We start from the raw sequence: 16,299 nt of genomic DNA on the forward strand, positions 1-16,299 counted from the left end.
GGCAGGAATGTGTGTAAATCATCTGTGTGTCCCCAGTACCTAGCACAGGATGGGGCACATAATAGATGCTTAGTGGACAAATGGGCAAAATGCACCCCACCATGGGGGCTGGGGAGCAAGGGTCTGTCTGGGGTGGGAGTAAGAGTGGGGGATCTGGAAGATGAAATGGTCATGCGCCAGGTGTGTCCAGGAGCCTAGGGGTACACTTTACTTCCCGGGGGGTGTCATGAGGGTCCAGGGAGATCTTGGATGTGAAAGAGCTCTGCAAACTGTAGTGTGCTGTCCCTGGTAGGTCCCTGTACCTCTCAACTTTGCCTTGTTGCCCTGATGAGGCTGGAAAAGAAAGGTCATAGAAAGATGGAGGGGCAGAGCAGGCCTGGTGTGGGTAGAGTGGTGGTGGAAGGAGCACAGCCTGGCAATGGCCCCAGCTCTCAGAGGCAAGGAGTGGGTAGGATTCTGAGGGCTAAGGGCCTGCCTTGGAGACTTCCTCTCCTATGGGATTGAACACCATATCAGAGTTGGGCATGGCCCCAGAGACGATGGAAGCCAATGTCCTTCCAAGGAAGGGTAAACTGAGGCCCAGAGAGAGGCAGGCATTTGCCCAAGGTCACACAGCAGGAGAGGGAGGCCACCGTGTTAGCCCTGTCCTCCCAGCATGACAGGTGTCCTCACCCTGAGCTCAGATCCGGACAGCCGCTTCCCTGATCCTTCCTCCCCGGGCCCCGCAGTCCCGGGCGCCCAGGCTGCACTGCCCCACACCCCCAGCCTGCCCCTAGGCTTAGCCACCAACAAGTACTGAGCGCCCCCTGGGTGGCGTGGTCCGGGCAGCTCTCGACCGCCCTTCTCCTTGACTCACCTCCAGCCCCGGAGGACCGCGCTCAACAGCGGCGGCCAGGGCGCCGCCCGCGCGGCCCCGGCTGCGCCACCGCCCGGGATCGTGCGAGCGCGGCGAGGCCGCCCTCCTCGGCGCCTCCGGGTGGGGCGGGCCGAGCCCGGGGCGCTATCCCTTTAAGCCCAGGCGAGATGGGAGGTGTCAGCGGCAGCCGAGGCTAGCGCGGGACGTCGCCGCCCGCCAGGCCGGAGCGAGGAGCCGCGGAGCGAGCGGAGAGGGCGGCGAGGCCGTGGCGCGGCGGGTCCCCTCGCCGCCCACTGAGCGCTCGAACCCTGGGTCCGGCGAGGGGCGGGCGGCGCCCAGTGTAATGCGGAGAATGTGAGGGGCAGCGCAGGGCCCCGGGGAGGAGGGGGCGCGGGAGAGGGCGGCCGCAGACAGACCGAGAGACCGCGGGAGAGACCGCGGACGGCGATCGGGGTCAGGAGGGAGAAAGGAAAGGAGATAAAACGAGAGGCAGTGACAGAAACGGGGAAAGGAAGGAGCGAGAGAGCACGCGGCTGCGGGCGGGGTCGCAGACGAGGGGGAGGGAGCCGGCGCCCCTGGGTGGGAGTGCCGGAAGCCGGAGTCAGGCGCCCCGGCCGGGGTTCAGGCAGAGAGCGTGGTCGCGGTGCGGCCGGGCATGGTGGAGGAGCAGGGACGCCTGAGGGGTCCCCTCTGGGAGCAGCGCGGGACCTGAGGCGGGGCCAGTCCAGAAGCGGACGCAGGGCTATTCCGCAGGCCCCGCGGGCCGCGGCAAGGGGCCCTGTGTGAGCGCCCCAGGAGGGCGAGAGTCGAGAGTGCGGAGCCCGGTGTGCGGCGGCGGGGGTGTGTGCTTGTCCGAGTGTGCCTGTGTGTGCGCGAGTGTGAGCGCCCAGGTGGGTGGGAGCGCGCGTTAGGGATTCTGCTGGCATCGCAGCGTGGAGAGCAGGAGGTAGAAGCGGGGCGCGCAGGGGAGCGCAGGGCCCTCCTGTGCACACGCACACGCCGCGCGCGTGCACACATACACGCACACGCCCTCCCTGCCTCGCTCGTTGCCGCTGCCACCATCTCGGAGCCGAGCCCTGCGGAGCGGGAACCTGAGCCGGAGCCAGAACCAGAGCTGAGCCAAGCAAGGGAATGCGGCCCCGGAGGGGAGCCGCGCGCGGACTGCGCGCCCGGGACGGTGAGTGTGGCCAGGCGGGTAAGCTGCGGCGGGGCGGGGGCCACGGGGGCGCAGGCCGGGGAGCTGGGGTGTCTGCCCGCCGGCAGCGCCGCGTGCGCGGCCTCTGATTGGGCGGGAGCCTCGGGGGCAGGGGGTGGGGGTGGGGTGTTGGGTGCGCGCCCGTGGGGGGCGTGCACGCGCGGAGCTGGAGCGGGGCGCGCTCGGCACCCCGGTCCGTGACCGTGCTCCCTCCCGCTGCGCGGCCCCGCCTAACCCTCGCCTGCCGCCAGAACCGCGGCGACTTGGAGCAACTTTGTGTGTGGGGGAAGAGATGGAGGAGCCTTAATGGTGGAACTCTGGCCTTTCTTTCCTGAGGAGAGAACGCGAGGGAGGAATGGGGCGGGGGCGCGAGCTGTGCCGCCCGGCCGGCCGAGGGGTGTGTCTCCACCAACCCATCAGCGCAGCCACCCGCTCTCTGGGACACCCGTCCAGCCCCGCGGCGCCGCGCTGGAGCCGCTCCGGGCGCCGGACTCCTGTGACCCCGCCAGGGTCAGGCGGGACTGCGCGGCGACAGCTTCCACGCCCCGGGGCCGCGAGATCGTCTTTGCAGCCAGGCTGAGGACGCAGGGGTTGAGGTGGGGGAGTGGATAGACATGCCCATGTGTGTATGTGTGTGTCCTGGCACCTTCTGCTCGGTGAGACAGGCAGCTGGAAGAAGGGAACTGCCGGACAGTGCATCTCATCAGACCTGGCCCCCGGGAGCTGCCGTCAGGATGGTGATTGGTGCCCCACCCATCCCTGCTTTGCTTGGAGCCACGTTGCTGTGCCTCACTCTGTGTGGTGAGGTTGGGCCAGTGCTGTACCCCTCCCCCCCTTCTTGAGCCTCTTCCCACACTCCTGTCCTGTGCAGGCTGCCTCATGGAACTTCCTGCCAGCACCCCCCCCCGCCCCGCCCCCCGCAATGCCAATGCCAATGCCAACCCTGCCTGTGCAGTAGATAGGATGGGGAGATGTGGTCCAGGATGGTTGTCAGTCCCCCGTGTCCCGTCCCAGTCGTGTCCTTCCCCCCCCCCCCCCCCCCCCCCGCCCCGTGGTCCCTGTCGTTCCCCTCTGCCCAGAGGTGGGAACCCTGTGTTTCCAGGACTGTGAGACCCAAGGAAGAGTCAGAGGTCGGGCCCCCTGCAGGTCTTTCCCCTTTACCAAATCCTCCCTGCTTCTAGGGCAGGTTCTTCCTCCTCTAGGAAGCCTTCTCTGCCTGCTCCCGAATCCTTCCTTCCAGCTTGGGCTTCTGGGTTGGAGCAGTGGGCTCCCTGGCAGCCCTCCTCCATATGCCCTCTTTCCTGGCACTCAGCGTGAGCCTGTGGGCTCAGAGGTCTTGTTCTCAGCCTAGATGCTGGGTGGAGGGGGTTGGTGCTGGACCAGACAGTAGCTGCCTGGGTCTCTGGGGTGTGGTAATATCCATGTTTGACCAGCTCTCAGGCTTAACCCTTGCTCCACCCCCGTTATCTCTCTGGAGTCTCTCAGCCACCTTGGGAGAATGCAAGGTCCATGAGCACGCTTCCCCTCCATTTCACAGAGGAGGTTTCTAAGGCAGAGCTGGAGCTGTGAGAACTCCAGGCCCAGGGCAGCCCCTTGCCACTGTGAATTTATCCTTTAACCCTGGTCTCCGGCGAGGTGGCGAGGGGGCATGGAGGGCACCCAGGCCCTCTTTATTGACCTGGCAGCGGAGCTCTGGGACCTGCTGCTGGAGGATCTCCCCAGGGCAGCTCTCCTTTTGCCTGTGACCAGCACCCTCCCCAGATGGGCAGGGAGGTGGTCACAGCCACTCTCAGCCTGAGGCAGTTTGGCAAAGGCTCCTGACACTCCCTGGCTTGACTTCTGGCACCTCTCGACCCCAGCCTCCTTAACCTTCCTGGATCAGGGACCAGAGTCTGCCTGGGCTCTGCTTGATGGTTTGCAAACCTGGTTCCTGTAATCCTCGGCACTGGCATGTTGGTATCATTCTGGGGATCAGAAGGGCACCCCTACCCCCAGCCTGGCACCCAGGTGGCTCCTGGCATTGTCTTCCTCTTTGGGCCCTGGAATCCTTCCCACTCTCCTGAGAGCTCCATCCTGGAGCCTCTTTTTGGACCAAAGAGCTCACCTTCAGGGGAATGGGTTCCTCACGGAGGTTTAAATGTGCATTGGGGGGAGGGGGGTCTGGTGGCCATTGGGACCACTTCCTCCCCAGATGGCCCACCTGAGGCACAGGAGGCTAGAGTAGCTGTCAGCCCTAGGCAGGCCTCTCTGACCCCTCCCAGTCCTGATGGCAGCCCAGACTCATCCCCAGGGCCAGCCGAGCCCTTGGAGGCCTCCGGGGGTGAGAGCTGTTGCCCAGGGGTGATCACGTCTCCTCCTGGGGCTGGCTGGGCTGGGGTGGGGTGGGCCTGCTGGCTCCTGTGGTGGCTTCCTCAGCCTCTTTGCTGGCTTCATGCAGGCAGCCTCTTCCTGCCTCTCCCCGTTCGTTTCTGTCAGGCTCTCCTGACTTGGTCTTTCTTAGCCTTTGTTTCTCTCCACGCCCCCCCATCCCCCTGTGGCTCCCAAAGCTCAGGACTTTTGCCTCCTGTGTGTTGGTTGATGCTCTAGTTGACACTTGGTGGCTGGAGCATGGCCAGATGCCTCCTTGACCCCACCCCTGTCACCAAGGCCTGCTTGAACCCCAGCCCTGGTTCTTCTGGTGCCACCCTCTCCCCCACAACTGGCTCCAGCAGGATGAGCCCTCCATTTGGGGCCCCGAGTGGTATAGAAGGAGAGAGCAGGGTACCTCTTTGGCCCCTGGTCTGTACCATCAGAGGTGAAAATCCCAGCCAGGTGCTCCCAGCCCCCCCAGCTGCCCCCTTTAGGAAAATAGCACTCTCCTCCCCAAATCCCCATGTGGCCCCCTTCATTTGCTCCTCCAGCCAGGCCCTGACCCTGTCATGTTTGTGTTTTGAATTATAAAAATGTTCTAACAAATTCAGTGATAAGAAGTTGTTGGGTGGGCTGGGCCTTGGAGTGACTTGAGGGGGGAAAGGTACCGCTGGCCACTCAGGCCTCCTTTGGGGCGAACTGGGGGCCACCCTGGCCAATCACAGTCTCTTCTGTAGGTTTCTGGGGTCCAGACGTCTGCTCCCAAGAACCATGCCTTGGCCTTGCTCGTTACTGCCTGCAATCCTACGCTGGAGCTCGCTCCACATTTGGGAGTACCTCCTGGTGTAAGGCCTGGGCCGGGTACTGGGGATACCTGGGGATGCTGATGACAAGCCTGGGCCCCTCCTGGGGGGCTCTGACAGGGAACAGAGACATTAACCCACACCCCTGGGGATGAAGCAGAGTGGGCTGGGGGCTGCAGAGCGATGAGGGGAGGGGTTGGCAAGGGGTCATTTCAGATGGACTGGAAGGGCTGGTGCATTTGGACCTGCTCAGATGTTTCTGGAACTTGGTAGATGCTCAGTAAACATGTTGAATAAATGAATGAGTGGAGAATGAGAACAAGTGAGGGCTTTCCAGGCAGATGGCACAGCGTTAGCAAAGGCATGGAGGCGGGGTGCACCAGGCATGGGCGGGACGGGTGTGCAATGGAGTAGTTCACACAGAGGCACAGCCGGTGAGGAGCAGGTTGGCACAAGATGATGGAGGATCTTGAGTGCCCGACTGAGGAGTGTGGGCTGATTCTGTATTCAGAGGTTGCAGGGTTGATGTTCTGGAGGGATGCCATCAGATTTGCAGTTTAAACCGCTCCCTCTGGTGGTCGTGGGAGGGGTTGGCCAGGAGAGCCAGAGGCAGGGAGGCGGTCCTGAGGCTGCTGTGGGAATCTGGGCTGGTGGTGAGGGCAGCAGCAGCCTGCCTTCACCAGGATGGTCAAGGGGCCGTGTGTGGTTCCCCATCGGATGGAGGATGGAGCGATTCGGCCTGGGTGGGGAGCCAGGTGGGGCAAGGTAGCCCATCAGAGTTGGGCAGGGCCTCGGGTTTCACCATTCCCACTGCCTGGGCATACAGAGGCGGCAGGTGTCCTGGAGTCATAGGATGCAGCCTTTAGTACTGGCCCTCCCACTGTGCACACTTGAGCAAGTTCCTGAGGTCCCTTGGGCCTCAGTTTCTATGTCTGTAAAATGGATAAATTTTTTTGTCTCCCTGGAGACCTGGAGAAAATTTGGGTGGAAGTCTGTGACTTTGGAAGTGGGATACAAAGGGAAGGGGTAGAGGGGTGGTCAGCGTTGCTATTTGATGGAGGAAGAGTTTGAGGCCCAGGGAGGGGTGGTGACTCACACAAGGTCATAAAGCAAGTTGAGGGCAGGGCATTCCAGCCCGGGGTTTTCCTGGCTGTGCCTGTGGCCTGCTGGGCAGTGGTGGTTGGGGTAGCCGGGGCCTCAGGGCCTCTGCAGAGGACATCCTCAGGCAGCTGCTTCGGCAGTCCAGCTGTCAAGGAGCATATGGGGCCATATGGCCACATCAGGGGAGGGGCCAGCCACCGAAGGAGAGATAGCGGCTGCCACCCTGGCCTTCTGGATGTATGTGGGCATTGCCAGCCACCAGGGTCAGGGCGGAAGGAGGCCAAAATGGAATCTCAGTGTCCAGGTTGGTTTGGACATGAGGTTGGGCCTTGGCAGGTGGCCCAGTTCCAGCACCCATCTGCCAGGGCAGCCGGACAGGCGGCTCCATGCCCAGGACTGATCCAATTAGCTCAAGACCAGCTGTGCCAGCCACCCCCCTTCCGTGCCACACTCAGCTCTGATGGCCCTGCTTGTCCACAGGCCATGGGGTGGCACAGCACATCTGATGTCAGGGTCTCAGGTCTCAGCGGAGTAGGTGTGCATGACATGCAGCCTCACTCTGAGCCCTGATTCTGTAGCTCTGAGATTTAGGGGTATGGAAATGGGCCCCTCGAATCAGCCTGGTGCGATCAAAAGGGCCTGGGTTTGGATACCGTCTGAAACTGGGTTTGAATCCTGTCTCAGCCGCTTCCGAGCTGGGTGAGCTTGGGTAGGTCACATCACTTTTCTGAGCCTCAGTTTCCTCCTCTGTGCCGTGGGAGAGTGATACCTCCCTTGGGGGGGGTGTCATTACCATACTTTGAAATAATACACATAAAGCAGGCACTAGCCTGATACACTGAAGAATTCCGGTAAATGTTAGCTCAGGTTTTGCTCTCTGCTGGGAGAGGGAAGTGAGTGCTGTTGAATTTCAACTTCCAGACTGAAGTAGAAAGGAGCCTTACTATTATTATTTTCCTGGACAGAATTTGCTGTATAATCCTCCATAAGTTTTTACACTCCTTCCTTCATTTAGTCCTCGAGGCAGTTCTAGAAAGTAGGCAGAGAGCGCTGCCTGTTTCACAGATGAGGACACTGGGAAGTGATTCTTCAGAGTCGCACAGGGGGTTGGGCTTGACCCTACCTCTAAACTCCTGGTCCAGGACTCTTGCTCCGTGGGGATGCCTCCCAGACTTCCGGGGTGGAGGCTGGGAGGGTTGGGTCTGTCTTCAACAAGATCTGTCTGGACCAAGCTTGGGGATTCCAGAGAGTCCCTGCCCAGCCGTGTCTCCGTTACAGGGACAGGCTGTCATGGTGACAAGCAGCTAATCCCAGCTGGGGTTGGAATGGAGGACGCTCAGTGAGGCAGCATTTGCTGCCTTTCTCTGTCTGCCCTGCACAGGGCTGGGGGGGGCCAGGGAGTAGGGAGGGGTGGGCCTTCACCTTCTGGGCAGCCCTAGCCTTCTGGGCAGGGCAGGGAGAGCACTGGGCTCTGCCACTGACCAGCTGTGTGACCTTGGCCAGGTCACTGTCTGTCCCTCTTTAAGCCCTAGCTTCCCTCTTTGTAAATTGGAGATAATTATCTCCCTGCCTGCCCCACAAGGCTGTTTTCGAGGCTCTCCTATAAATATATAATTTTATACAGACACGATACGCCACAGCTGCGAGTCCAGGAGTCCCCAGTCCTACAGCTGATGATCCTACAATCATTCAGCAATTCACTTGTTGGGTGCTTCCTCTGGGCCCAGCTGTGCTGGCTGCTATGTGGACAGAGATGAATAAGACCTGCCCCGCCCTCTTGGGGCGTGCAACCTGGCAGGAACTGTGGACTCCATGGCTTTTAATGGTCCTTCCAAACACGTGCTGACTGTCCCGCTCCTACTCAGCACCCTCCAAGGGCTCCCTGTGGCCTCCTGGATGGCGCCCGGACCCCTCATGCCTCACTCAGTCCGACCCTCTGCCCCAGCCATCTCCCTCCGTGCTCGTCTGTGCACCCAGGCTCCAGCCAAACACCACTCACTCTCCCCTCGCACGTGCTGTGGCTTTGCTTCCTCCAGGGTTTGGCTGTGCTGTTCCTTCCGCCTGATTCCTTCCTCCAACTCTGCCCATGTAGATCCCACCCACTTTTCAACACTCAGCCCAAATGCCATATTTAAAACCCTCCTCCTGGTCACCCTAGCTGGAAGGAGCTGCTCCTTCCTCAGAACTCTGAGAGCAGTGTATCTGCTTTACATTTAGCAAATATTTGCTGTGCACCTACTGTGTGCGAGGCCTACTGCGTGCGAGGCCTGTGACACGTGGCAGTTTGTCTCTCTTCATGGCCTGGGAATGCCTTAGTGACAGGGACTGGGCTGATCCACCTGTGTACCTGGCACATTCGGGGACCTGGGGCCAGATGGGCTGACCAGGGGCGTGGCGTGTCCCTCAGGCTTCTGTGGTCACTGCCACTTCCTCCTTCCCCTTGGGCCTGGGGATGCCGGCTAGGCCCAGGATGTCTGTTTGAGGAGCTCCCGAGTTATGGGCGGCTTTTCTGCTGAGGTGCTCACCACAGACGTAGCCTTCCCCGCCCCCAGAGGCTCTGTCAGGGCGGGGCGCCCAGTCGCTGGCCACACATAACTCTCCCGATGAATTGCATGGCGTTCAGCAATTAGGGATTGATTATTTGGGGTACCGATAACTCTTCCATTATCGATCGGCGGAGGCGGGCCTTGCCAGCGTTGGTGCAGGTCAGCTGGGCCTGGCTGGGAGACTGCGATCACGGCCATTTATTCCTGACCAGGAAGCTCGATAAAACAGGAGCCAGAGACAAGGAGGTGCAGGCCACTCTTTCTCTGATTCGCGCTGCCAGGGTTGGGATAGAGGGATGGGGAGGAGGGGGAATTGGGGCAGGCAGGAGCTTTTGCCCACTCCTACCTCCCTCTGTCCCCACCTTCCGTGTTCTGCTGGCCCTGGGTCTCAGCTTTCCCGTCTGTTAAATGGGAATTTCAGTCTTTTGTGGGGTAACACTGTGCCTTTGATTGAGACGACTGGGCAGTCACTGACTTGCCATCATTTCTGCTTAAGAGGTGGGGGCATTCTGAGGCTCAGAGAGGGTGGTGGCCGCGTGAGGATGGAGCCAGCATCACAGTCCCCAGCCCAGGCTGCTCTGCAGAAAGGACAGGGAGGTGGTGGGCAGGAGGAGGTGGTCGGTCAGAAGACAATAGTTGCCTCACTAAGGTGCTGTGTCTGGCTTCTGAATGTGCTAAGGCCTCTAAATGTGGGGCTGGGACTCAGTGGAATTTGTGAAAAAGCGATTTCTAAGGAAACCACACAAAGGAGATGGCAGGGGGCATGTTTAACCTACTTAGGAGACCCGGCTGCCTTTCCCCCACCAGGAGCACAGTGCATTGTTGTGGGGCCCCTGCTACATGTGGTCAGAGCTTTTTTTTTTTTCTTTCACTGTTTGTTGGGAACATTTTCTGACACAGAAAGGTAGAGAGAATAGTATAGGAAGCTGCCACATACCCTTCACCTGGATTTAACAATTGTTGACATTTTGCCACATTTTGCTTTATTTTTTTTCTGAAGCATTTTAAAGTAAATTATAGACATCATGACATTTCACCCCTAAATATTTCAGCATCCATCTTTAAAAAATAATAGAAAATTTCTGTCTAACCTCAAGTGGTCCCACATTTCTTTTCGTTTATCCTTGAGAGATGGGGATGCTGACAGATGAGGTGACTGAGGCTGGAGAGGTGACCTGGCCTGTCCAAGGTCACATAGCAGAGGGCAGAGGGGAGGGGAGGTAGGATCTAGGAGGCCGGCTAGGGGGTCAGCCCAGGACTGCAGAGACAGGAGGGGACAGGGCAGGGGATAGGTGGTCTGGAGCTGGCCAGGTAGCCGGAACGGGGTACCCCTCTGGGGGTTTCCTCTGGCTCGGGCTGGGGGTTCCACCGGAAAACAGGAAGTGACCTTCATTAGGTTAATCGTCTCTCTCCCTTTTGTTTGCTGCGGGGATTAATCAAGAACTGCAGCGTCAGGAAAATCTAAGACAATATCTTGTTTGTTGTTTAATTTAGGAGAATGTTATCAGGCTCTGGCCGGGCAGGCCAGGGGAGCCTCCGCTGGCACAGCAAGCAGGGCTGCCCTCCACCAGCCACCTTGAGGGGCAATGGGGAAGGAAAGGGGAGGGCTGGCCTGGTGGGAGGGCTTAGGATCCGAGTCTGGACAGCGTGGGGTCTGAGGGAACTGGAGGTGTTTGTGTACAGGGCTTGGGGCTGAGCTGAGATCTGGGCTGGGCCGAAGACTCTGTAGCCTTGGAACGGAGGTGGGAAGTGAGGCACGGAGCGGGGAGATCCTGAGGTGTGTGCAGAAAGTCGGGAGGGCTCTGGCCATCCTGACAAGCTGTCTTTCTTCCTCCTGCCCGGGCCCAGTCTCCTGCCGGGGGAAGGCTTCTGCAGGACAGGTGTTCTAGGGCAGGCACAGGTCTCCCTGTGCTTCCTTGTCTCCTTAGGGTTGGGGGATCTTGCCCCTCAGCACTCACACATGCTTGGGACTCCTTATCCTGTCCTTGGTGACTTGGGAGCACCTTTTGACTCTTTGAGGGTCGCAGAGGTCACGGGTATGGAATTAGAGAATGTTGGAACCAGAAGGCAGCCTCAGAATTTATCTCATTCTTCTTATAAGTTCCCAATAAGGAAACCGAGGCACAGGGGGTGGCCAACCCTATTTCGGGTCTCACAATGAAGCATTGCAGAGCCTTGGCAATAAGGCTAGTGTCTGGCTTCTCAGCCCCAGGATCCCCCACTTCCAGGCTACATGGGCTTGTGGTTTAGGACAGACAAGTGCTCCCTCAGGTGCAAAGGGGAGGAGGCAGGCCCAGCTGGGGAAAGGCTGTCAGTCATCCCTGGGGGCGGGCCTGGGTTCCCCTATTAGTGCTCGTGCCCAGTTACTTAGCCAGCGGGGAAAATGGGTGTGCAGGTTGGGGAGGAGGCTTCAGAGGGGTGTCCTGAGGCTTAGCCATCCAGGGCTGGGACTGGCCTGCCGTGCCTCCCCATCCCCACAAAGAGGTGAGCCGTGATTAGTGCCAGGCTCACCGTTGTGCTTATTGTGAGAGAACCGGAGGCAGGGCAGTGGGCGAGAGAGGCCCCTGGGAGAAAGGAAACCAGAGAGAAAGCAAGAGACAGGGACATCAAAACATCTTTTGATCCCTGGTCTATGGCCCTGGGTGCTGCCAGACCCTGCATCCAGCCTGTGTATTTTCCACAGTTGGGGAAGAAAGGAAAACAGCTCAACCTTGAATGAATGGCTCAAGGGGGGCTGTGTGACCTGGGGCGTGTCACCACCCCTTCTGATAAAATGAGGCAGGAAACGGGCCTCTTCCTCTCTGAGAGTGAGGTAGGGAGGACCGGCTGTGGGCTGCTAGCCCATCTGTTGGCTGGTCCTTTACTCCCCTGCTGTATGGGAAGTGAGCTAGGAAGGGTCACAGCAAAGAGGGCAGGTCCTTGTTGCCCCTCACCCCATAGATCTTTCCTCTGCTTTCCCAGTGCTGCAGGGGTAGGGAGAGCACTGTGCCTGGAGTCTAGGGGGCGGGCGGGTCAGAACCACCATACGTTCCCACATTGACTACATGCTGGAACCTAGGTGGGGCACTGGACGAACGTTACTCTCATAAGTGCATACAACTGCTGTGCAAGGTGGACATTATGGACTCCATTTTATAGATGAAGAAACTGAGGCTCAGAGAGGTCACCCACTGGTCAATGGTGGGACTGGGAGTTGAGGCCAGAACTGCCCGGCTTTGCTGGAGCACACTGTCTTCGAGACCTGGTTTCTGCTCTTAGCTGTACCACTAGCTGCTGTTCCCTGGGCGTCAGTGTTTGTCTTTGTTGAATGGGGCTGGGAGGGTGGCTGAGGGCGGGCCTGCAGCCACAGGCTGGAGGGGAGGCTGAGCCTCCGGTCACCTCCTCTGCCTGGCCTGGCAGGTTCTCAGGGTTCTGGCTGAGGCTTACAGCTGTTCTTGGAGGAATCCTCCCTCAGCCACGCAAAGCGAGAGGCTCCCTGGCGCCGTGCGGAGGGATTGGGCCTCCGTGTGTGCAAAGTCCTTCAGAGCCTTTCCTCTCCGCTAGTGTGTGCCTTCCGTGCGTTTATGAGGTAACTACAAGGTGGCGTGGGAGCCTGTGTGCACAGATGTGGCCATCCTGGGCCTCGAGCGTCATGCTTGAGCACGAGCACAAAGTAGGGCAGGGTGAGTTTACTGAGTACCTACTCAGTGCAGTCACAGTGCCAGGTGCTTCACATATGTTACCTCGTTGAATCCTAAAAGCAACCCTGTGAGATGTGTACTGTCACCATCCCCATTTAACAGACGGGAAACTGAGGCTCAGAGTGATTGAGGGACTTGCGAAGATCACACAGCTAGTGAACGGAGAAGTGGGCATTCGAACCTAGGAACGTCTGCTTCTAAAGGAGGCTATGTCTTTTGTGTGGCAGACCGAGGGGAGTCTGCTGCAGCCTGGAACGAGGAAGTTAGGTTTCAGGAAGGGGCCGCTGGTAGCTGCTCTGTGTTTGGAGAGAGGAGGCCAAGGGTCAGGTGAAAAGTCCAAGGGAAGCAGCAGTGGTTCAGCAGGAGAGGCCTGGTCAGAAGCCCAGCGTCTAGCCTAAAGTTCCATCATCTGCTCTGGGTCTGTATCCTCAAACCTCTTCTATCTCCCCGTCAGGGGAGTGGTGCATATTCCTTATGGTCCCTCATCAGGCAAAGGCCTGGAGGTGGGACTGAGCAAGGCTCCGCAGAAAACAGTCAGGGCAGCGTGCCATGTGGGGAGCGTCCGGAGATGAGGCTGGAGAGGGCCCGGGCTGTGCAGGCCTTGAATGCCAGCCTGCAGTGGTGGGCGTTCTCCGGATTTTGAGCAGGGGAGAATCGTGGCCAGGTCTGCGGTTTGGAGGTGTGGATCTCTGGTGGCTGGGGGCTGGTTAGTGGCCGTGGGCCGTGGATGGTGGGGAAGGGGTGAGAGAGTAGGGGCATCTGGAGGCTTTTCCCCTCCTTGCCCGCAGCCCCCGTCGGTGCAGGCCGAGGGGGTGGCTCATCCTTCCTTGTCTCTCATTCTTTGTCCTCCCTTTTCCTGCCTCCAGGACGTGGAGTGGGAGTGGGGAGCACGGAGGTCTCTGGCCCCTCCCAGGCCCCTCCCTTGGAGACTGTAAATATTTTATCTCCAACATCTCTGCTGCTAGAAATTGCTGCTTTTAACACCTTTTTTTCCCTTTTGCTTGATACAAACGAATGCTGGAAAAATTCTGTGCTGGGCGCTTGCTCTGTCGCTTCTGCTCGTGCCCAGAGTCTCCTCCAAAAACTCTAATTGCTTTTAAGCTGTGATAGTTGGCAAAAGCAATTTTCTTTACATTATGGAGAAAGGGGGAAAATCCACCACATTCTCCTCTTCCATTTTTTTTGTGACTTTAACCTTTCGTTTTGAGTTCCTTCTCACTACTGCTAAGGTTCTGGGAGAGAAATGGAGTAGAAAGAGATGTAGGCGGGGCGCACCCTTGGACAGGGCATTTTGCCTCTCTGGGCCTCAGTTTCCCCATTTACAGGATGATGGTAGGTCTATTCATTCATTCAACATTCATGGGAAGCGATTTGAGGGCAAGGAGCAGTTCTGTCTTTGCTGAAGAGCCTGGAAGGGTTCTGAGCAGAGGGCACGTGGGGATGATCCCCGTGGCTTCACAGTAGGGGGTAGGGGAGGAGGGATGCTGGCTGGGAGGCTGGTTCCAGTGACCCTGTGGGGGAAGAGAGGACGGCAGTGTGAGTTTGAGACAGACAAGATGGGGGACCCAGATCCTGGTGCTTCCTCTTCTTGCACTGTCCGGGCCGTCCCTGGACCCTGGGGTGGGCGTCCCCTGGTATAGCTGGGGAGGCAGGCATCCAGTTCATAGGCCTGTGCTGCCATAGTCAGTCAGGTGTGCTTCGCTGTCGGGTCCTCAAGGAGTACAGCCCTCTACAGTGTATAAAGCCCGCTCACCTCTGACCCCTCAGTAGATCTTGGAAACCGTCCCCTGAGGTGGGCAGAGCAGGCAGAGCAGGGGGCCATTCCCCACTGGCAGGTGTAGGCCAGGTTTGTGCCAGGGTTCTGCAGGCAGGTGGAGATGGGTGGGGATTTGAACCTGGGTCTCAGGGCCCCCAACTGCTGCCCGCATCACCTCTGCTGAGCCCCTGTTCGCCCCCAGCCCTCTCCTCTCCTCCCTTCTCGAGCCCTGTGCTCCTTCCCTGTTTGCAGAGCATGTGGGGCTTTCAAAAGCATTAATGGTAGAAAATAAATTGGAATTGGAGAGGAATCATCGCTGGGCATTCTCGGAGGGCCGCCTCTGCCCTCGCGTCTCTCAGCCATATTGAAGCCGGCAGCCAGACCGGAATATGAATGAGTCCAGGGCGAGCATTGCTCTTAATCTGTCGGGGAGCCCTCCCTGGCCAGGCGGCACTCACCAGTGGCAAAGCTGTTTGCAGTGAGGCCTCAGCGGCCGCCGGGCATCACCAGCCAGGACTAATTTCTCTGGGATGGAGTCACGGTCCATGGCTACGGGGGAGGGGTGGAAGGGGCCTCATGTCCAGGTCTCTTCTCCCCCTGAAGCCCTCTGCTGGGGACACAGCTCTGAGGCCAGCCTGGGGTGGGGTCGGGCACCCCTGCCCAGGGGGAGGGGGCACATATGAAACTGACAGTGGCTCCTCAGGGTTTGGATTCCTCATCTGGGTATTCAGGGCCCCCTGTGTGAACTTGACTCTCTTTGTCCTGTCTCCTCCAGGAAGCCTTCCTGGATCACTGCCCAGCTCACACTGAGTTTTCCAATTTCAAGCCTCTTGTGGCCCGTGGAGTAGAGGTACAAACCTAGTGCCTAAAAAGGACAGGCAGGTAATGAGTGGAGCAGGCTGGATGTGATGCAATAGAGAGAGGTGGAGACTGTGGCCATGTCGAGGCACAGGGGCTACCAGTTTGGGAGCCCTGCCATGGGTGCTTGCATACACAGCTCTGCTAAGTAGCCTTTGCTTCACAGCCCCGGTTCTCATCTGCGGCGGGCTCCCCAAAGGCAAGCCCTGGTCTCTGCCACTGCAGCCTGTCTCCCCACAGGCCTGGGCGTGGACTGGGCACCCGGGCAGGCTTCCCATAAAGCATCAGAGGCTCTGGGGACCCAGGGAATCACTCAGGGCAACTTTCCTGCTTAAAGATGGGGAAACTGAGGCCCAGAGAACGGGGTGGTGGAAAGGCCCCCTGTTCTGTTCTAAGCAGACTGCACATCCGTGCTCTTAGAACCCTCACAACAGGAGTGGGAGGGTGGGTTTTGTACCTCTGATTTAGAGGGGAGGAAACTAAGGTTCAGGCTGGATCCAGGGGGACACTGCAGGCCTGCGTTTGAATCAGTCTGTTGAAGCCCCAGTGCCAGCCGCCTCTGTCTGGCAGGATTAGGGGCTGCTGAGGCATACACTGAGTCACTGGGCGGGCCAGGTATATTTGTGCCCAGAGGGAGCCCAGCCGGGGGCAGGAGGCCTGGGATCCCAGCCCAGATCTGCCACCGACTCCCTATGTGACCCAGGGCAGAGGGCACTCTGTCTGTGCCTCGGTTTTCCCAGGCTAGGCTGAGAGAGGCCCCTGGAGGGGTCAGAGAGTTTGGGGGGGCCCACTCACCTCATGTGGCCTTGGCCTGGCTGCCAGCCCTGCTCGGTGCTTCTGTCCAACCCCTGGGCTCCCTTGGCCCCAGTCCAGACTCGTCATGAAACCTCTTGCTCCTGTCTTCTCTGGGGTCACCGTCATGTGGAAGGTGGGGTCTGAGGCACCCAAGAAGGGCTTGGGCTCCGCAGGCCCACTTAGCAGTGTGGGGCAGCAGGGCAGCCTGTCCCCTAGCCCAGGTGGGGGAGCAGGAGTCTGGGGGAGGAGGGACTCAGGCCACCACTAGCTGGGAGGACTGACCAAGTGCAGACCATAGCTTGGAGCCTGGGCCACGCCAGCCACACCCTGCACAGCCCTGGCACGTCCTTTCACACACTC

The 16,299-nt window shown here is 59.3% G+C and overlaps 1 protein-coding gene across 1 annotated transcript in view; it reads left to right on the forward strand.

Moving 5' to 3' along the window:
* Positions 1-655: 655 nt before the first annotated feature.
* LOC131405585 (dapper homolog 3-like) overlaps positions 656-16,299 on the forward strand; it is a 121,032-nt gene continuing 105,388 nt past the window's right edge. The window contains exons 1-3 of the mRNA XM_058540549.1: positions 656-792; positions 863-1,210; positions 1,580-2,033. Of these exons, the coding sequence (XP_058396532.1) occupies positions 656-792; positions 863-1,210; positions 1,580-2,033 (939 nt within the window). The remainder of the gene's footprint in view (positions 793-862; positions 1,211-1,579; positions 2,034-16,299) is intronic.

Source organism: Diceros bicornis, chromosome 5, assembly GCF_020826845.1.
Source record: "Diceros bicornis minor isolate mBicDic1 chromosome 5, mDicBic1.mat.cur, whole genome shotgun sequence".
Lineage (NCBI taxonomy): Eukaryota > Metazoa > Chordata > Mammalia > Perissodactyla > Rhinocerotidae > Diceros > Diceros bicornis.